General features: G+C 51.0%; 1 protein-coding gene across 2 annotated transcripts in view; it reads right to left on the bottom strand.

Annotated features, from left to right (window-relative positions):
- CAPZB (capping actin protein of muscle Z-line subunit beta) overlaps nucleotides 1-18,203 on the bottom strand; it is a 128,692-nt gene extending 110,489 nt beyond the window's left edge. Inside the window, exon 1 of one of the 2 annotated variants that reach the window (XM_032392363.1) lies at nucleotides 18,079-18,203. In XM_032392363.1, coding sequence (XP_032248254.1) covers nucleotides 18,079-18,081 — 3 coding nt within the window. In that variant the 5' untranslated portion in view covers nucleotides 18,082-18,203. The remainder of the gene's footprint in view (nucleotides 1-18,078) is intronic. The other variant, XM_032392374.1, reaches the window with a different exon arrangement.
- Between the last annotated feature and the right edge of the window lie 3,612 nt (nucleotides 18,204-21,815).

Below are 21,815 nucleotides of genomic sequence, written 5' to 3'. Positions count from 1 at the left end.
CACAGAGGTACCGCTGAGCGGCACAGCCCACAATTCTCACACCTGGAGGGACCCTGGTGCTCATCAGTCCAGTATGAAGAAAATTCCCCTGCCAGAGATCACACAGCCCATTAGGGGCCAAGACGTGGCCTGCACTCAGGGCTCCACGGTCCTGGAGCCGCCCCTGCACCACTTCCCGTGTGCTGTGCAGATCCCTGGGGTCTGAGGTTTTAGAGGGGTACGGACAAAGGGGATCCAGTGCTCACCGATTTTGAACACGCACAGAAAAAACTGTAACTAGCACCTCAAACATGACCTTACAGATGTTTCTGCTTAGAAAGAGGTGAAAGTAGACTGAGGTGTTAGGCTCAAGTCAATTTAAAGAAAAACATTAAATAAATAACGATCAAGGTAGCATAAAAATATGGCACCGTGTGCTGGTAGATGGCCGAGGAAGGAAACCCATCCCACACCACGCTGGGCTCCCCCTGGCAACAGGCTAAAGCACGAAACCAGAGGACAAGGTGAAGCAGTGAGAGGAACAGAGGTGTGGGACCCCGCTGGTAGCTCAGCTCTTACACAGGAAGTGAGCACCGGCAGCTGAGGGCCTCCACGCGCCCCACTCCCAAGCTCATCCAGCCCAAGCCAACAGTCTTCCCGCCCCAAAACTGCTGTCAACGTAGCCTTCCTCTGCTCCTGATACTTGAGCCAGCTGTGAATGTTTAATTGGGTCTCTTGCCTCAGTGATGCAGATGCCACAATCAGGCCCTCCTTTCTATTTTGCCACATCCGGGGGCGGTGGGGGGGGGGTCCCCCTCAGAGCCTCGGGCTGTTTTGGTTTCAAGTATAATTTGGATTCACAAAATACCTTGTAATGCTTCCCCTCCTCTGTTTCCACACCAGCGTCAGAAGCTGGACGTGTAGCTGAAGACACTGCTGGGCAGAGGGCTCTGGAGTTGCACCCACCCACCCCGAAAGGTCCTAGGAATGAAACGCTCATCTACAATCACCAGGGACACAAGGGTGTTATGATCACATTGGAGTCAAACTCGCTCCAAGAGGCAGAAGCCCCCAACCAAGCACTCAACTCTTCTCAGACTTTGAGAAAGATTCACTCCTATGGATCTAATACTTGAAGGCAGTATGCTTTCCCCCAACTGCCCTCCCAACAAACAACAATAAAAAAAATCAAAATTTGTGGAAGAATTTTATTAAAATCTTATTTTTTATTTTTAAGATTTATTTTAGAGAGGGGTGCCTGAGTGGTTCAGTCCATTAAAGTGTCTGCCTTCGGCTCAGGTCATGGTCCCAGGGTCCTGGGATCGAGCCCTGCATAGAGCTTCCTGCTCAGCGGGAAGCCTATTTCTCCCTCTCCCACTCCCCCAGCTTGTGCTCTCTCTCTCTCTCTCTCTCTCGCTGTCTCTATCAAATAAATAAATAAAATCTTTAAAAAAAAAAGATTTATTTTAGAGAAAAAGAGCAAAAGAGAGAGAGAGCATGAGTGCGGATGGGTGGGGCAGAGAGAGAGGGAGACAGAATCCAAGCAGATGCCACCCTGAACATGGAGCCCAACTCGGGGATCGATCTCAAAACTCTGAGATCATGACCTGAGCCAAAATCAGAGTCAGACACTTAACTACCCAGGCAACCCTAAAATCTTGTTTTTAAAACATCATCACTTTATCATATGGTCTCACTCACGTGGAATATAAGAAATAGCATAGAGGGTCATAGGGGAAAGGAGGGAAAACTGAATGGGAAGAAACCAGAGAGGGAGACAAACCATGAGAGACTCCTGACTCTGGGAAACAAACTGAGGGATGCTGGAGGGGAGGGGGGTGGGGGGAATGGGGTAACTGGGAGATGGGCATGAAGGAGGGCCCGTGATATGATGAGCACGGGGTGTTATGTGCAACTACTGAATCACTGAACACCACATCTGAAACTAATGATGTACTATGTGTTGGCTAATTGAATTAAAAAATAAAAAATAAAAAAACATCACTGTAACTACCTCTATGTCACCAGGCAGACACACCACGGCCACATACTAGGTTCGTTCAGCACTGTGTGTGTACAGTTGGTTCTCACTATCTGCGGATTCCACATTTGCAAATTCGCCTACTCACTAAAATGTGTTTGTAACCCCCAGGTCAATACTCGTGGCCCTTCCACAGTCACTCCCAGACATGCATAGAATGGCAAAAACTCTGAATGCCCAATGCGCAGGATCTGAGGAGGAACAAGGCAACACTCTCCCTCCTGGTTTCAGCTCCTGCACTGTCAACAAGAGTCCCCCTCGTGGTCTCTGTAGTGTCACCTTTCCCACATTTCTCTGCTCTTTGTTGATATTGAGGTCTAAAAATGGCGCCCCAGCCTAGTGCTGTCCAGTGTTCCCAAGTACAAGGCTGTGTCCACTAAGGAGAACGTGCTAGAGGAGCTTCATCCAGATGTGAGTTACCGTGCTGCTGGTGCTGGTCCTGACTGCAATGTTAAAGAACCAACTGTGTCAAAAGGTGTCCTTACCTAGAAACACACATAAAACAAGGTTTTTTTCTTGTATGTTTCACATTATATCCTCAGACCTCATTCCTCTTGCAGCTGAAAGTTTGTGCCCTTTTACCAAACTCTACTTCCGCCCTGCCCCAGCCCCTGGCAACCACTGTTCGACTAAGTTTCACTTTTATCTCTTTAGATCCCACATTTAAGTGATACCATGCAGTATCTGTCTTTCCGGTTATGCATTAATCAGATGACAAAAATGTTTTGACCAGAGGATCCCAGGAACTGTAGCCTGCATTTCTCCTAGGAGCAATGGTTCGGGACTTGCTAATTGGCTGTTCACGGTGACTTCATAGAATGACAACTGCAAGCAACGGCAATAGACTGTATATACGTAGGTAGGAAGGGAGCTCATACCTCAGGACACAATCACACAAGAAGGGAGAGAGTTCATACTTCAGGACACAATTGCGCAGGCGGGGAGAGAGTTCCTACCTCAAGACACAATCACACAGGCAAGGAGAGAGTTCACACCTCAGACAACCTACAGGAACAAAGTCATAGCATGCAATAAGCAAATAAGGAGGACCAAAAAAAAAGTCCAGTAGGAAGACCCTCACTGCAGCTCAACATTAAGGAAAAATTAACCCCTACTTATCCAACAATAGGGGAACGGTTAAGCAAATGACAGTCTGAACCAGTTGAAATATTCGTCATCTAAAACATTCATGACACTGTTATAACAAGAAAATTATTGTGAAAAACAGCATGACATATAAATAACACAGAAATATGAATGCAATCCATGAGAAACCTTTAAAAACCATGCAGAAAAAAAAAAAAAAAAAAAAAGGGGCGCCTGGGTGGCTCAGTCGTTAAGCGTCTGCCTTCGGCTCAGGTCATGATCCCAGAGTCCCGGGATCGAGTCCCACATCGGGCTCCCTGCTCGGCGGGAAGCCTGCTTCTCCCTCTCACACTCCCCCTGCTTGTGTTCCTGCTCTCGCTATCTCTCTCTCTGTCAAATAAATAAAATCTTTAAAAAAAAATAAAAAATAAAAAAATAAAAACCATGCAGAGACAAAGACACTGAAGCAAAACACCAGAAGGCTAACCGGAGCTGCTGGTAGGCCACTTTTTCCCTTCCTTTCTATACTTCCCAACTTTTCTACAATGAACATAATACTTTTTTAATAAAAGGAATAACACTACGAACTTTAAAAAATAATACTGTCACATTCCAAAGGGATCCCTGAACGGGATCAGGAAGCTTCCCAGGGCCCCTGCCATTGGTGTTCACGCCCACCTAGATGGCCCATGTGTCTCCCCCACCAGGCTGTGAGCTCTTAAAGGTGGGGTCCCCCTTTCGTTCAGCCAAGTGCCCCAGGACTTGGCAGAGAGCACAGGATCTGCAAGCTGATGCCCAGAGGCAGAAAGCAGCCAGATTCTGGCGGCCACCAATTTTAGGTGGTTCACAGATAAGCATCTCTTATATCGGAAGTTAGAGGCATCTACTTCCACGTATACTTTCTACGTGGGGCATTGGATACTGGTTTTCCATTTATGGTAACAACACAGTTTCTCTCCTAAATAACTTCAGGTTAAAAAAAAAAAAAGAGGCAATTTAAAGAAAAATTAATCGATGGATGGCTGTGACAAAATCCAGGGAGGCTAACCCTAGATAGGACATTTCTGCAGGAAGACAAGCAGCTCCCTCAGCTTAGCCAGAACAGGAAGTCAGGCTGACGAAACGAAGCTGGCGAGGCATGGAGGGCAGCCTGGAGCTAGAGGCTGTCAGGACAGCACTTGGGAGGGCAAACTGACAGGAAGAGTGTGTGGGGAGAAAAACACTTGTCCTCCTTAGCCCTACAACCCACTCCTGAGGATTTATTTTAAGGAAGTGACTCTAAGGAGGGGAAAACATACATACGTGTGTGTACGTAAATAATCAATATCCACTGCAACTAATAGACACAGTAAAGGGCCTGCAAACCGGTCATTTACTGAATCCTCACAACCCCAAGGAGGAAATTCTAACGTGAACATTCTAGAGAGCTGAGGGCAGAACAGACCGATTCAGGGCTTTGCTTTACTCAACTCTATCACATATTTTTTTTTTAGTAGGCTCCACACCCAGTGTGGAGCCCAACGTGGGGCCCCAAAGTCACAACCTTGAGAACAAGACCGGACCTGAGATCAAGAGTCAGACGCCCAACCGACTGAGCCACCCAGCCATCCAGACACAATCACATTTTAATGGCTGTGTTATATACCATTATGCTACTGTACCACCATTTTTCAACCGACTGTTGGACATCCACTTTCCCCAGTGCCTGGCTACTGCGATCGTGGTCCCTTACGGACACGGCAACAAAGTAGGAGCTAAAATCAAAGGGACCTAGGTTTTAGTCCAGACCTGTCCCTAGATTTCTTCTTTAATTAAGGGCGCTGGCTTTGTGGGCTGGTCTACCCTACTGCCACGAAGCTCTCTCACAATGTCATGTTGGAAAGTGTGATCTTTGCACGTATCACTGGAGAAGCATGTTCAAAGATGAGTTTCCAAACACGCTCAAGTTTTTGCAGCAGAAAAGACAAAAGCCTACCGGTAGAGTGCAGATGCTAGCGTGTCAGACACAGGACTCTCACCCAACTGCACTGATGATTTACTGTAGGATCTTGGACAAGCCTCAAGCCCTGCACGAGCAGCAAAATTCCATGACGGCAGAGGTTACGTGCAAAGGCTTAAAAGTCAGAGCAGCCAGTTCAAATACCGGCTCTGTCATTTATTAGCAATTTACATAAGGTCTCTAAATTTCCATAATTATGATTTACAAAAAGTCCTAAATTCACAGGATCCCATTCTTAGGAGAAATCTGGGAACTGACGAGGATAATGCATGTTAAGTGCTAAGTAAAGTAGGGAGCAACAGATGCTAGCGCCTTCCTTATTGACTCGGAGGGCCTGCTGAATGCTTCAGCTGACTTAGAATCTGCTTGTACTGTTACAACACACAGCCAGCACCTGAGGCTTGGAAATCGTTTCTTTCCTGTCCTGAGAGATTCTGGCATGTTATGGAATTCAATTCCTGGGATTTTATCAGTTAATTCAATGGCTCACAAGGCACTCTGAGCTCATCATATGGAGATCCAACACTCTATTTATGTGTCCACGTTCTGCCAATTAGTCACATGATGGGAGGGCCCTTCCTTGGGGACCATGGCAACCAGTTCTCGCTTGTTATTTCAAGAAATGCCTCCCCAACAATCAATATGTACCAAACAGATACTGTGGAATCAAAATAAAAGCAGGATCCTGGCGAAAAGTCCCAGGATGCTCCTGTGTGCTCTCCATCTGGAATTCAGCAAGCTCAGAAACCACACAGTCTGCGGCCAAAAGGGTTGAGAAAGCCTTACAGCTTTATGGTACCAGTTTTATGGTAGGCAAAAGGACGAGGGAATTCTACATTATCACTTCTGGAGGAAGTGATTTAAAGGAAGAATGAAGAAATCAAGGTTGTTAAGAAAATGTGAAGACTGGACCCATTTTCCAGGCATATCACCTAGTGCCAAATAAGACGAGAAGGAATAGAGCCTACCATAACTGGAGGCCCATCCTGCAGACAGGTGCTGACATCCACAGCCTAGCGCTCTCAGCTCTCTGAGGTCAGGAACCTCTTTCAGTATCTTTATTTGGCTTTACCTCTTGGGGATGGACTAATTCCGTCGGTTCTGTAGGTAGGCAGACGACTATAGCCTCTCTGCTTGTCTCTGGCCCTCGCTGCAGGTATAACACAGCCAGGGCATGGAGTACGCTGGTCCCAAATTCAAATGCTAGCTTGGTCATATATATATAACAGTTATTATATCCCCACACTGCATTATTTCAGAGTCCACCTGGATGTGCACAGAACAGAGGAGATGGGGCAGGCAGAAAGAAAGACTATAGGGCGCTCAGGGTCTCAGCAGTGATTCCAAACCCTGACTACAGGTTAGCAGTTACTGTGTGGGAAACAAGGCTCCCTTTTAAATGAAGAACCACAACCACTGCAAGCTCATTCCTTAGCATCTTTTTTTTTTTAAGATTTTATTTATTTATCTGGGCCGGATGGGGGGGGAGAGAGACAGAGAGTGCACACAAGCACGAGTGGGGGAGAGGGAGAAGCAGGCTCCCCGCTGAGCAAGGAGCTCAAGGCAGGACTCGACCCCAGGACCTCGGGATCATGACCTGAGCCGCAGGCAGATGCTTAACTGACTGAGCCACCTAGGCATCCCTCATTCTTGCAGCATCTTAAGATGAACTCCAAGTCATCAAAGCAGAACCAGGGGCAGCCATCTAACACACAGCGTGCTTTGAGCTGCAAAATGTACAAAAGCACTAAAGAACACTGGTTAGAAGAACCATCAACATAAAGACTTTCCTCTGTACATAAAAACAACATCCTCGGACCAGCCTTCCCTGAGTACTAATGGCTGGAACCTGGAATCAGAAGACCGAGTTTAAAGACCAGCTCTGTTCCTTGCTAGCTCTTATCTTCTTAGGCCTCCATTTCCACATCTGCAAAAACGTTTTGGGAGTGCACGATCAAAATGGGCTATGGTATAGATTACCTGAGATGGTATCCATAGTGCTCAGCACACAGGCTGGCCCAGTGCAAGTTCCCCTGCGTGATAAATCCTCTAAGCCGATGTGCAGAGGGCTGTCTGGTCCAAGAGCAAGGCCCCTGGAAGCCAGAAAGTCAGGGCCGCCCCTCAGTGTCATCATTACATCTGCTTTTTAGATGGATGGTTTCCTCAATCCAGGGATTTTTAGATTCAACTCAATTCTCTTCCCCGTGGAATGGTGCTAATTTACATGATGAATGATGAAGTTCCTACAGATAGCAATGAACCTGTATTAAATGCTTACACAGGAGGCCTGAACTACAGCACTTCATGCACACTGTTCTTGTGAAGAGGCAGCTATTATGCCCATTTTACAGCTCAGAAAGGTGAGGCTCAGAGAGATGAAGTGACTATGACTAGTTCAAGCTCACACAGTTCATAGGCAGCCAGAGTAGGAATCAGAGCCAGGAGTCTCCTTCCACTATACCTTACCAGGCTGACTTCCAACAAGTGTTTTATCCGCCCATTTTCTTTTATCTTGCCTCCTTTCTCCCTAAACCCCAACACTCTACCTTAAAATCAACACATGCCCTTAAAACATTCAGCCCCTGAGGCAGTGAAGTCTTGCAGGTCTGTGGCAGCTCACAAATGTAGCACTGGTTAGCAGAAGATGGGAGCACCTATGAACCCCTGCCATCTTCAGAAGAGAAGAAAATGGCTCAGAAAATAACCACAGTGTGGGGGTGCAAGGGGGTAGGAATGACGAGGTGCAAGCATCACTGATTAGCACCATGCCCTGCTCCCCTCAAGGCCCTGGATACCAAATGTGACTGGCACTCCAGGGTTGGCCACTCGTGCCATGAGAAAGAAAAAAAAAAAAAAACTCAGACATTTTCCAGAAGAGTGACTTTTATTATAACCTGGAACAAAAGCACCATTTCAAACAACTTGTTCACGGACAGTCAGGTGCATCAGGGCAAGGCCCGTAACTGAATTTCCAGTGAGCTTTGGGAGCAGGAACACTTCCCTGCAAGATAAGCCGCAACACAAAGTCTAAACTCCTTCCAACACAAAGCAAAGGGAGTTTCCACTTTGACGTCTCTTCGGGCTCTAACAGCACTTGAAGAGTCCACGGCACGGATAACACCACCATCTCGTTACTAATTTAATATTCACAATAATAATGTTACCGCGTCGGGCTTCACATGTATTAACTCATTTAACCCTCGAAAAATCCATGAGAAATGCTTTCATTTTTACCATTTCACAAACAAGGAAACTGAGGCCGGGAGTGAAAGAAGCCGCCCACATCTGCAGGCTGGGATCTGAACGTGGGCTCCAGACCCTGCCCTTCACTGCCCCTGCGCTCCGGAACCCAGACTGCCCGGGATCATTCGGGAACTCCAGGCCGGTCATGTGACGGCACCAAGTGCTCAGTGCCCACACGTGCAGGGCCACCAGCGAGGGTCAGAGCCATGAGGATCACTGTTCCCACCAAGCCCTGATCCCACCAGCGCCTCCAGACAACCTTCAACACCAGAGTGGCCTGAACAGCTGAAGGGCGCACTGAGCCAATCTCGGAGGGGGGCCTTGCTCAGCTCCTTCTGTTCTTGTCACCTCTACCTAAAGTGACACTGACAAGGAGGAGCCCAACACTAACTCCTCACGGCCAGACGCACATTCGCTAAGGGCCTACCAGACATTCTTTCGTTCAACAAACACTACGGAGCAATGGCCCACGTGCTGGAGACAGCAGAACACTGCGATGGCATTCACACTGAGGGGGCACTTATTGTTCCATCTTCCTTCCTAAGGGTAAGAAACAACTTGAGGCTTCGTGAGGGTCACCAACTGAAGCTGCTCAAGGTCAAATTAACTACTGAAACGGGCCACTATGCTCCTTCCCCTCAGAGGCCCTGCAACCCGCCGCTGCGTGTGGCGCCCAGGGCTGGGCTGGGGCTTCACAGGAAAATGCCAAGGGAGTCCTGCAAGGTTTTGTTCAACCAACAGTTGTCAGTGGGAGGCTGTCACAATCACTAGGATATGCACAAAGAACCACTGTCCTACCCAAAAAGCCAAGCCGCGAGCCTACTGATGGCAGGCTAGGACCTACCTGCCACTCGAAGGCTTAGCAGGTAGCTTTCCAAAAACAGACCACAGCTCAGAAAGATCCATCCACTTTCATTTTAACAGCCTGAACCAACAAAACCTTCTAAGGTCTAAACCCAGACTTCAGCCACCATGGCTGATACCTGCACGTGAACCTCTGCTTCCTCATCTATAAAGTAAGCATCCTGGTGAGTCCATGCGGGACAGGCGGGATAGCAGAATTCGGTAAGCATGCACTTCTGAGTGGGATGGGCCCTCGGGACGTTAACTCTGCCACTAACTGGCTGGGGTCCTTTCAGCAAGCTCCTAAACCTTTCTGAGCTTCAGTTTCCTCATCGGGGCAATGAGAAAACGACCGTCACAGGGTTGGGTTGAGAGAATTAAAGGTAGTGACTGTGTGCATATAGCAGAGACAGCGGCAGAAGGCAGGCACATTTTGCAGACTCATGGAGAACCCAGGAAGGAATACCTAATAACCTACGGGATGAAGACTGCTAACTCGGACACCTCCAATTCCCGCTGCACAAGGGCACTCCTGAAGGCCAAGTCAGAGGGCTCAAATCTCAGGACAACCAGAGGTCCACGCCCGCTACGGCCGAAAGAGATTGAACACAGGAGTTGTCAGGAGGAGGACAGACAAGGAAGCAAGGACAGCCCGTGCTGGACATTCTGAAAGAGCAAAGAGTCCGGCCCCTGCTGTGGAGGGGTGTGTGTTCCTCAGTGACCGGTCCACATCCAGCCCCAGCAACTATACGCTGCCCAGGAGGTGAGGAGAAGGAAAGGACTGATAAAAACAAAGCCAGATCAGTCACGAGCATGTGACTCTAGATCACAATCTTGGGGTTCTAAGTTAAAGCCCCACGTTGGGTGTAGAGATTCCTTAAAAATAAAATCTTTAAATTTAAAAAAAAAAAAAAATCAAAGCCAGAGATGAGACAGAGAGAAATTCAAGAGTATCTTCTTCAGTGACCACAGTGCCTAAAATCAGATTTTTCACCAGGAGGGTGTGGTGGATAAAAGCTCCCCCTCTCAGTTTTTTAGCACAAAACTCTATATGCAGGAAGCCCATCCCTGTAAAATCAGACATACCCCTTTCAGGGCCAAAGCCTCACCGCAGAGAACCTTGTGTAGCAACATCAGATGTGAGTGAGCCAATCCCGAACCCTCCGTCCACTGATCACGGGTGCAGATAAGGATGAGGACATTTGCTACCACCAGAAAACACACAATTCCACTGGGAGGCTGCTTGCTACTCAGCCCAGCAGAAAGAGTACATGCAAAAGCATCTTTTCATAACCTTAATATTTTAAAGACATTTCACCTGGTAAACGGTGAGTGAGTCCTCTGCCTGAACCTTAGAGAAACCTCTGAAACAGTAAGCCCAGATAATACTAACATAACGGTCTCTGAGCAGGTCCTAGCTCTGAAGCGCCCTGAGGAGTTCAGGGCTGGAACAGGAAGCCTTCGCAAGCAGCTGAAGCAGTGGGTGGGGACGTTCAGGGGCTGAGCCAGGAGCAACGACTGCCGGCAGACTGCAGTGTGGTAAGATCCTCGTGGCCAGAAAACACCAGGTAGCAAGCCCTTAAGACTGCCAGCCTTTAGCAGGGGACTCCACTTGTTGGGCTCTCAGCAGAACTGGGGCTACACTTGCCTTCCAGGCTGGCTGGGAGGTTCTGTGAGCCACCACCTAGCAAGCATGCATATTCATCAAACAATCAGGTCACGGCCAACACTCCTGCTATACTTACGGAGTGCCAGGCACCATCCACACTTACCACACACAGACTCACTCCACCCTGGGGCAGGTCGACGCGAGCCACTGGGACTGCTGTCTTGGAAGAAACAGGGCTACTGGACTTATCACTAGAAAGTTGCAGAGGAAGACTCCCTTGCACAGGTTTCCAGACATGTCAGACACGGGGTGCGACCAGGAGAAAGCAGGGAGAAGGGAGAAGGGAAAGCGAGTGGCTCCCTGAAGCTCAAGCCCTTCTGTTGTGGACTTCCACCACGCTGGTTCTGCTTGTGCCCCAGGCTGTCAGAATCTTAGCTTTCCCTGTCTCCATCTGCCTCCTCTACGTAAGAGTCATACTCTACTAGGTCTGTCTGATGGCTCCGTGAGCATCCGTGGAACGAATGGCTGGATGGAAAAAAACCTTGGACGCAGCAGCGCTGAGGGTCCAGAGCACGGGCTCTGGGGTCAGACTGCAGAGTCAGGCTTAGGTTCTCACTCACCTGCGTAATGAGGGTAATGTGACAACCTGCCTCAAAGGGTTGCTTTGGGTATTAAAAAGTAGTGAATAATAACTATTCCAGCCACCATGCAGAGCCTCCACCCCCCTCGGGGGACTGGCTGTCTTAGGCGGTTGTTTGCCCAGAGCCTAAGGCCGCGTGAGAGGAGCAGAACTGGGTGCCACCCGCAGATACAGAAGGATTGCTGGGCTAACCAGACTAAAATCCCTGCTCGGTTATTAATAGGATATCAAGGCTTTGCAGTCACTACTATCTAGGATTTAAACTGACCAGAAATAGCAGTTGGATCAATGATAAGCATCCTATCAGAATGCCTAACCAGGGAGCTCTGGGGGCAGAAGCGTCCCCCGCAGCTCCAGAGGCGGTAAAAGACGGTAAATCATGGCATCTCACTCTGCTTTCCTATCTTTATCTTTTTCAACCATGTGTTCCTTTTTATACCTATGGCCTCACAGGGGCTGGGACCCCCATAACCTCATAGACTGGTGCTGGCGGATGCCTCCCTCCCATCTCTCACCTCTCGGGGCCTTTGTGCACACCACAGCCAGATGACGCTTCCTAAAATACCACAACTCTGCCAGCCTCCTCAAATTTCTACCTGCCCTGTCAAATATTTAACTGGCTCCACACTGTCCCAGATCAAATGCAAACTCCTTAGCTTAGCAACTCTGGCGCTCCCCAACTGACTCCCGGGACTGAGGCATCCCCACTCACTCTGTCTACTCTGTGGCTGATCTCCAAACTCAGGGCTGATTGTACCCCTGAACTTTGCTTTTGTTCCAGGCAGTGCCTAGAATGGCCTCTCCCTGACTGCACCCCACCCTGTCCTTCTGCCTGGGCAAGGTCTCGCTGGGCTTCACACCCAGCCCCCACCCAAGCTGCCTGTGGGCTGAAGTGGTCTGCAGGGCTTCCTGGAGGAAGTGGAATGCAGGCCAAGCAGACAAGTTCCCCATGCTAATTAAGCCTTTTCTATACTCTGTCCTTCCTGCTGCACTCAACTTTTTGGATGCATCCTGTGTCCCTTTCTGGATTAGAGGACAGGGATTATGGCTATTTGTGTCCCTTACTCTCCAGTACGCAGAATAAGACATAATAATCATAGCTGCCACCTACTGTGTGCCAAGCACTGGACTAAGTGCTTACAATTTTCCCCATCTTTCTCCCGGTATCCCTATAAAACGTTATCCTCATGCTACAGATCAAGAAACTGAGATCGACGGAGATGAGAACCCCCACTTCAGATCACAAGCTGAGTGGCAGATGCAGGACTCCAACCCACACGCGCCCAACTCCAAAGCCCATGTTCCAAGGAGCAGGCAGCAAACAAAGGACAACCACTCTCAGCTCTCACCACGCATTCACTCTCAGGCGACCAGTGCAAGGTGTGGGGTGGTTAGCGGGAACCAAACAGACAAGGGCCCTGCTGTCACGGAGCTCACATGCTCTGTCCCCAGTCCTGACCCTCTTCTTCCAGCCTGGGAAGAACGCAAGGACTCAGTTCACAAGGGGCTCCACCAGGCACAGACAGGGCATCCAAACCGGAGATATACAGCATCAGGCCGTGACAACACGCGGTGTCCCGTGCACAGGGAGCCTTTATTTGGGGTGAAGTAGAGCCTCGGGCTCTATTAGGGAAGCTCTTCGTTCACGGCACAGCCCAAGGCCAAGCAAACTCCTGCAGGCAGGCAGGAGTAGAGGAAAGGGGTCTGTATCTGGAGTCAGAAAACCTAGTTCCTCCACTTAACAGCTAACAGAGGGACTCACCACATACCCTTTGAACCTCGTCTGTAATGTGGTGATGAGGATAATAATGATGAGTATGTATATAATTACATGCCAGATGCTGTTGGAAGGACTTCACGCGTACGGTCTCATTTAATCCTCAAAACAAGCCTCATGAGGAGGTCCTGTTATTATCCTAAGGCAGTCTGGCTCTACGTCCTAACTGCTTATATTGTGCTGCCTCCCTCCGAAGGCTGAGCCGTCCTGGTGGGGCTGAGGCACGGATTCTCCCAGCAGAGCAGAGTTCACGCACATGGCTGGTGCCCTAAAAATGTACATCTCCACCTCCTTACGCGGAAACACAACTCTCTAAAAGCTTAGGGTTAGAAATGGCATCGCTCTAGCTGGTCCTAATGTGGGTGACCTCGCAGCTGCATCCTCTGGCCTTCCACACCCGACTCTCACTGCTGGGATCTGCTGCAAAGAGCAACGGGCCCAGATCCTGTGCTACGGGCCCTTCTGCTCACAGCTTCTGAGACACAGAATGAGTGTCCAGCACAGGAGTCAGAGGGACCTAGCTTTGAGTCCCAGGCACGCCACTCACATGGGTCACTCAACCTCTCAAGCTTCAGGTTCCGTGTAAGTAAAATGCGGGAGGAGGTATCATCTAAGCCACGTTTCTGGATCACAGTAGATCCTCCATCAATGGCAGCTACGCAGGTCAGAAGGGCCGGACTCCCACGGCGCCGGGTAGGAGGGCTGCTGGTGCACAGAGGAACAAACAGGCGGTGTGCGGTGCAATTCGCTTCCACAGTTACGGCAGCGGGAAGAACAGACACACTCCCAAAGGTCTGGGGGTGAAACCTGGCACAAGCCCCCACTTTCTCTTAAATCTCCTGCCATGTCTCATGCAAATGGCTTGCCCTCCCATCAACAAGGCTCTTCCCCCTTAAATTTTAGGTAAGAGTGACATTCCCCCTGCAACAATGTAAGCTGTGAGGGATGGACCCTTGTCTTGCTCATCACTGCGTCAACACAAAGCTGTGCAGACAAGACACTTAATGGACACAAAATTAACCTTATCCTGTAGCTTCCGGTACCCCCGCTAAGGCGCCTCTGTATTTGCCTATTGGCCAGCATTCCCCAGCCTGGGAAGCAGGAGTCTTGGGGGTCTATGTACCTGCCTGGCTCCCATCTCCCTGGGCTGTCAGTCACGGGTCCTCTTCTCTCACCCATGGAATATAAAAGCAGCATTGGACTTGCGAGTTATAAATAGGAATATCTGCTTTCAAACTATGATTTATCATCTCAATCTCAAGCTATCGATTGTTGGCTACCTTTTTCAAGCATTCCACCGAAAAGGCTAGTTGGGTTTAAATGAACAGGGCTGTATATAGTGTGGAGTCTGCGCTGAACGGTCTCTCATCCACTCCAGGAGCCCAGTCAAGATACATTAGTGTCAACTATATTGTTTCACCTTGCAACAATATGACAGGCTTTTCCTATCAACTCCTGTCAGGCAAAACCATCTGTGAGCTGCAGCACAACTCCTGAGGGGTCCGCCTGTCCTTTCACCGCTACAGCTCCACCAACTGGCACTGGACTCAGAACTCTTAAGTTAGATCACTCACTGGGCGCCTGGGTGGCTCAGTTGGTTAAGCGACTGCCTTCGGCTCAGGTCATGATCCTGGATTCCCAGGACAGAGTCCCACATCGGGCTCCCTGCTTAGCAGGGAGTCTGCTTCTCCCTCTGACCCTCCCCCCTCTTGTGCTCTCTCTCTCTCTCATTCTCTCTCTCTCAAATAAATAAAATCTTAAAAAAAAAAAAAGAACACTCATTCCCAAGTTAGAAGCTACAGCTGTGTAAGGAAAAGTGTTCTGAAACTGTAAAGAGTTTACAGCCGTAAGATTGTTACCTACTAAGGGAATGCAGGCAAATAAATTTCATTTGCCTGTGCACTTAACTGAAGCCAACAAAAATCATGGAATTTACTCCAAAGTCCAACGCATTTTAGATTCTCAAACTGCTATTTCCCTCCATGGATAATGGAGAGCTAGCTGTTTTCTCTACCATCAAACCTACTGAAAATAAAAACCACAGTGGCCTTAACTCATTTACCTATTGTACAACCCCACACCACCACTCGTGTCCTAGCGCAACTGTCTAGTCTGGATTATTAGAGTATCCATGTAAGGGATCAATCTGACAATAAGCAGTCAGAAATTACTTGTAAGCCTAGGGGATACTAAGAACAAGTTACTGAGAGAACGAGTATGAAAATACAAGTGGCCGAGTTCATGGATATATAGACGCACCCCAAAAAAGAGCACTCCAAGCCATTTCCTTCAGTGTCAGGTGATGTTCTAGGCCCCAGGGGTGCAGCCATGGAAAACCCAAGAGAAAACCCCCTGCCCTCAACGAGCTCATGCCCTGGCCCGGAGCCAGATACGCCTCTACCACCATCTGACTATTGCACTGCTAGGCGAGGTCTCTTACGTAAAGGACCCAGAACACAACCAATAGTCAGTGAACACGGCTTCTCCCTTGCCATCTCTGAGTACCCCATTATTCTGTTTTCTAAACAGTGTCCTTTCTATCTTCCACCATAGAAGCAGCCTGGGACAGTGGGGAAGATGGAGGTTAGAGCCTGCCAGACGTGCTTTCACCGACCGAGCAACACCTTAAGTTACTCCACGTCCTAAGCAGCAGCTTCACCTGTAAAAGGAGGACAGCAACTACCTCCAAGGGTTCTATGCGGGTTAAAGGAGCTCATACAGGTGGACTGCTCAGCATGGTGCCAGGCACCCAGCAGTCCTCAAGAAATGTTAGACCTTTTCCTCCATCCCTTCCACAGTTTTGACTGTCCAAATAAAACCCAAATACAGGACTTCTGAGAAGCATAGTATGTCACTGTCCTCCTCCTGGGTCATGACGGGCATTTCCCATTACCTTTGGAGAATCGGAGCTAAGCCAAGATGCCCCTCCCTGCCAGATATGCTGCCCTAAGCAGCCCACCTGGCCACCGGACCCACATTCCCCTGCTTTTGCCCTAAGATCAAATTTATAAAACCTCACTCCACTTTCACAGTCCTCACCCAAAACTGTCCTGGAGTACTTCCCCACCCAGACCTGGGGTGGGGCCACCTCCGGACAACACAAACATTGAAGAAGTCCAATAGCATTAAAAAATGGCATAAGCCACATTTTAAATCAATATACAGGAAGGCAGCAAGAAAAAACTTAGCCACCCTTAATTAGTCATCCTGGTTCAGCAGCCACAACACTTCATTAAACAAGAAACTGAGATCCTCAAAACACTTCGGGGCCCAAAGTTCACATGCAAGCACCTGCCAGCACTGGGCAGAAGGAGCAGGTGGATGGCCTGAGCTCAGTTAGCCCATCTCCAAAGGTTCCTTGACCATGTTAAGGCAGAAGCCCTCTGGCCCTGCCAATCTGGGTGGTGAGCCTGCCCTGCAGAAGGCTGCAAAGTGGAGGTAAGTGAACTTGTGGAGGCCTAGGTGAAACCTCAAGCCATGCAGAGAACCCAGAGCACAGGCCGTCGTTATCAAAACACTACGAGCGGAACTAGCTGGCTCGCTCGCTCTCCTGCTCTCTCTCCTTCTCGGAATCTGGCTCACCTGATCCGAGGCACCTCCATAATCAGCAGTTCCAACCCTCACGAGCTGACAGTTCAGGGGGAAAGGGAGGCTGCGCCTGCTGGGGTGCATCGTGTCCAGGCCGTATGTTGGCCTCGCGGCCCAGCGGCCCCCCCAAGGGCTGCAGCCTCACAAGGGCGATTGTGCGTTCATTCCTGTCCTGTCGGCTCCCCCTACCCTCATCTCTCGGCTCCCACTCAGGCCCCGGCACGACGCCCCGCAGGCACCGCACCCTCGGCAAGGAGGCAGCGGCCGCGAAAAGGGCCTGCAGAGCGCCGCGCTGCCTTCCTGCCTTCCGGGCACACAGGTGCCCGCCCTTCCCTCGCTCGCTCCAGGCGGCCTCCCCAGGAGGAGGCAACCCTCCACCTGCGAAGGCACAGCTCCGGGACCACCCTCCTCCTCCCCCGGGCAGGAGCGCTCCCCTTGCTTCCCAGAGGCGGCAAAGGTCCTCCCCGGGTAGAGGGGAGGGACCACCCGGGTCGGGGGCAGGGCAGAGCGCAGGGCCCTGGAAGGAGGGTAGAGCCCGGGACCGAGGGGGGCTGACGCAGGCTACGCTAAGAGCGGTGGAAAGTCTGGGGAAGGGGATAGCGGGGGTTAACGTCCAGGCCAGGGCCGCGGGCGGAGAAGGGGAGGTCCAGACCAAGGCCAAGGAGGGAAGAGAAGATTCAAGCTGAAGCCACGGAAGAGCGGGGAAACAAATCTAGACTGAGGCCACTGGAGTAGGGGCTGACTGGTGTCCAGACTGAAACCATGGTGAAGAAACGGAGAGGGACAGAGGCCTAAACCGAACCGCAGGGAGGGGAGCCCAGCCTGGGCCACGGGAGGGAGAAACGACGGCCTACCCCGGCCGTGGGGACGGGGAAAGGGGACCTAGCCCGGGCCGTGGGCAGGAGGAAGGGGGACCCCCCCTGGGTCAACGGAGGGGGTGCCTGGCATGGACCACGGGTCTAGGGGGGTCTAGCCTGGGCTATGGGGGAGACTACCCTGACCGACAGGCGGAGAGTGGGACTCCAGCTTGAGCCAAGGGCGGGGGCTGGGAGAGGGAGGCAGGGTCGCTGCCCAGCCCAGCTGCCCGTGCCGGCAGCCCCCTCCTGAGCCGGCAGCGATGGTGTCCACCTGGGTCCGGGACCCCGCCCCTCCCCCACCCGGGGGACCCACCCTGCTCGGGCCCGGGGCTAAGGGTGGGGGGAAGCGGGGACAGGGGAGACGCGAGCTCCGGCGGGGCCCCCGGGCCTGGGAGAGAGTGACGTCGGGCCTTTACCATGGTGGCGGCGGCGGCGGCGGTCCCGGTCCCGGCGTCTGTGGCTCTCCCCCCCGCAGCAGGGCCCGGCGCTTCCACTTCCCCGGGTGCCCAGGAGTGAACATCCGGGTCAGCGCCCCCCTCCCCCCGCGCCGGGCCGCCGCCACCTTCTTTCCCCGCCCCGGCCGGGCCTGGGCCCGCCCCCACGCACCCGGCTCTCGGCCAATGAGCGTGCAGGGCCGCGGCGATCGCCAAGTATGGAGCGCCGCGCGGGGGGAGGAGCGCCGAAGGGGGGAAGTGTGGGGCGGGGCCTGCTAGGGGGGCGAGGCGGGGCGCAGCGGCCGGAGGGGTGGGCGGGCCGGCGCGGGACGCGAGGACAGGGCGGGGAGGGGGGGGCTTCCGTCCGCACCCACGCCCCACCTCCGGCCCTAGGGCTGCAGAGGCGTGGGCGGCTGCGGGACCGTGCGCGCGGACCTCCCCGGCGCGGACGCGGAAGGCGCTGGGGCTGGGAGGGGTCAGGCCCTGCCTTCCCCGCCCGGTGCACGCGCGCTCTCCCGCGCGGACCCGGAACTGGTGCTGCTGCTGGGCCGGCGCATCCCGGAGAGAGCGGCAGCGCGAACCCGAGGTGGGGTCCCGGCGCTGCCGCTTGCTACGTGGAGGACCGGGAGCAAGTCGCCGCACCTGAGCCCGATCTCTAAAAAAGGCGTCTCGGGCCACACCACTCACTGAGCAGCCACTATATACCAGGCCTTGTTGGAGGCACCGAAAGAAAGCAGAGGTGCACAAGACGGGAAGATGCCCCCAGAGCTACCTGCTGCAGGATAGCTCTGTGGCCCACACAGGTAGAGATTAGAAAACTCGATCAATAAATGCTAGGCGTTTGCGAGATGTGCTGCAGAGAACCAGCCCATTTGCCCAGTGGGGCTGCCTCACTCCACAGAGTGACTCAGTCTTTTTTTTTTTCTTTTCCTTTTTCCTCTCTCACTCTCTCCATTCAACAAATAGCCGTTGAGCTTGGTCTAGAAGGCAGGAGAACTGGGATTCTAGCCTTGCTGGTAGTACCTGCCCTGCCTGGCTTGCTCACTTTTGTGAGAATCAAATCAGGTCACCTGTGAGGGGATTGTAAACTGTAAAGGGTTGCACAAATGGCGGGATTATGGCCACACACCCGTGTCCTAGGCCCCCATCCTCAGTCAAATAAAAGCTGCCAGGGGCATACAAATCGATACAAGTAAGTGCTTAAGGCTTGTGTTATGGGAATTCAGAGAAGAGAGTGGCACTTAGGAATTCTTGCACTTGGTAACCATTTATTGAGCACCTGCTGTGTCCTGAGCACTCTTCTGGGCTCTAAGGATAGAGCAGTGAATTTGACAGTCCCAGTGCATGCTTTTGCAGAGCTTGAACTGTTGGAGGGGAGACCATCAGCTACGAAGTAAACATAGTGTAAGGTGGTGATTAGAGATGTGGAGGAAACTGACAGTGAGGGAATTGGCAGGCAGATTAGGGAAGTGGGGCCCCAGGGAGGGCTAATTTAGAAAGTAACATTTGATCAGAGGAAGGACAAGAACCAGCAAGGGCACAGACCCAATGGGGACAGTCCCTGGTGTGTTCATGGGTAATAGCCACAGAGGGGGCAAGGGAAGATCCCATTCTGGATATTGACTGATGGCTTGGTGGTGGGTGCGAGAAGGAAGGAAGGAGTCAGGCATGATGCTAAGATGTTTAGCTTGATCAACACCGAAAGGATTTGCCATTTATTGGTCTATGGAAGACTGTAGGAGAAGCAGGGTCTGGTTTGGTTTTGTTTTGGTGGGGGAGGATAAGAGTCAGTTTGGGGCAAGTTCTCTGAGATGCCTATTGGAGGATCGAATGGAAATGTCTAGTAAGTAATCGGACATGGAAGTCTATAGCTGGGGAAGAGGTTGGAGTTGCTACGAGAACTGTCAGCTAATAAATGATATTTTAAGGTACTTAAGGGCGCAAGATATCTAGGTGAGTTGACTTAGGAGATGAATTTAGAGAGAAGAGGTAAAGGTGGTAAAGAGGAACCAGCAAGGAGACGGAGAAGGTGTGACCTGGGAGGTAGGAAGAGGACCAAGAGAAGATGGTATCCCTCCTTGAAGGCAGGGGATCAGGGCATGAGGGAAAGTTTTGGGAAAGAAATAACCAACCCTGAACTGTTTATTTGTAGAAAATAAGATGACAGGGAACCTTGCCGTTCAAAATGCATTACCTGTATATTCTCATCTAATCCTCATTGTAACCTTGTAGGGTCAATGCTATTAGTCCCATTTCACAGATGAGGGAACTTAAGTCAGTTGCTCGAGATCACTTAACTAATGAGTTCAAAGCCAGCCAAAGCCCCCTTTCATAACCCTAGGTCTGATCCCATTGTTTCCCTGCACGGAGTCCCTGCCCCTGCTCTGAAAGTTAAGTTATATTATAGAAGAGGGCCGGGGGGCAGGCTACACCATCTCTCTCATGCAGCCCCATTTCTGCTTCTTTGGATGCATCTGCTATGTTCCTTCTTTGCGGTCCTGCATCCTCAGCTTGCTTATAGCACTATTCCCTCAACATTTCAGCCTGCTTGGGGTCCATCCTGGTGGTCTCTGTCCCTCTTTCTCTGCATCAGCTTGCTCTTTTAACTGGCAAATTATTTTTGTGTTTCATAGTTCAAATCCCAACAGAATCCAATGGCCCCATCTCCTGTTTTAATGATGACAGCTCATTGGACAGGTCCCCAGCTGGTCCATAGATTGGGTCCCCACAGGTTGGACTCCACCCGTGACCAGTCAACCATTGCCATGCACATGGGGACCGTGGGCATTAAACATGGCCGCCTACCAGGGGCTGTGGATAGACAGACAAGCACCATAAATATTTTTAGTACTGTTTCTCCTCCCCTCCTCTTTCAAAAACCCAACCCCCCTTGAAGTTCATGCTATAGTATTTTCCACCTGCCACCCCTCCTTTTTGCTCTCATGAACTAACCTCCTCCCCCCAGTACCTTTTTTTATGACTTCAGCATCCATACGCATAATCCATCAGAAATAGTATTGACTCCCCACTGATTTCTTCCCTACCAATGAGTTTTTCCTTCCTTCCGCCCTGGGTATTCACTCCCACGGTCTTACCCTGGATTTGCTCTAACCCAAAATTGCACTGTCTCAGAAAACACCATCTCAAATATCTCAAGTCTGACTTTAACCTCATTACTATAGTACCACGTGCAAGCATTTCTTCAACCTCGTCAAGCCCTGCAAACCTTTGACCCTGCTGGATCCTTGTATTTATCCTCTCATGCTCACTTCCCTCCTTACCCAGCTTAGTAATGATCACTACACTCGCTTCCTTGCAAAAACCACTAACCCTTTGCCCCTCTCTTTTCCTCTAACTTGTGCAAACCTAGTTAAGCCCCACTAGTCCCCTACACTCTGCCTGCATCGGAACATCTGAACATCGCTGGGAAATGGAAGGTGACCGGTGTCACTTAATTTGATGTTCACAGACTTCAAATGAGCCCTGGCTAGCAATCCTCCTCTACTTCCGCACTATATTCAGTTCCCCTTGCTACCCTGCAAGGGTGATCTTTCAGGCTTCCACCTCTGTCCCCTTCTCATGCTTCACTCGAAGCAGGTGTGCTTGCCTCATACTTCACAGACGTGACAGAATCCATCAGAACCCTCTGCTCTACCACCTGCTCTGCACCTTACTCACGTTCTCTGCCTTCCGGCTTTTGAATGGTTTGTGCACCTCTC

The sequence above is a fragment of the Phoca vitulina genome, unplaced genomic scaffold (genome assembly GCF_004348235.1).
Source record: "Phoca vitulina isolate PV1807 unplaced genomic scaffold, GSC_HSeal_1.0 scaffold2, whole genome shotgun sequence".
In the NCBI taxonomy this organism is placed as follows: Eukaryota; Metazoa; Chordata; class Mammalia; order Carnivora; family Phocidae; genus Phoca; species Phoca vitulina.
Note: the sequence above shows the minus strand (reverse complement) of the source record. Positions and strands in the feature narration are given on the sequence as shown.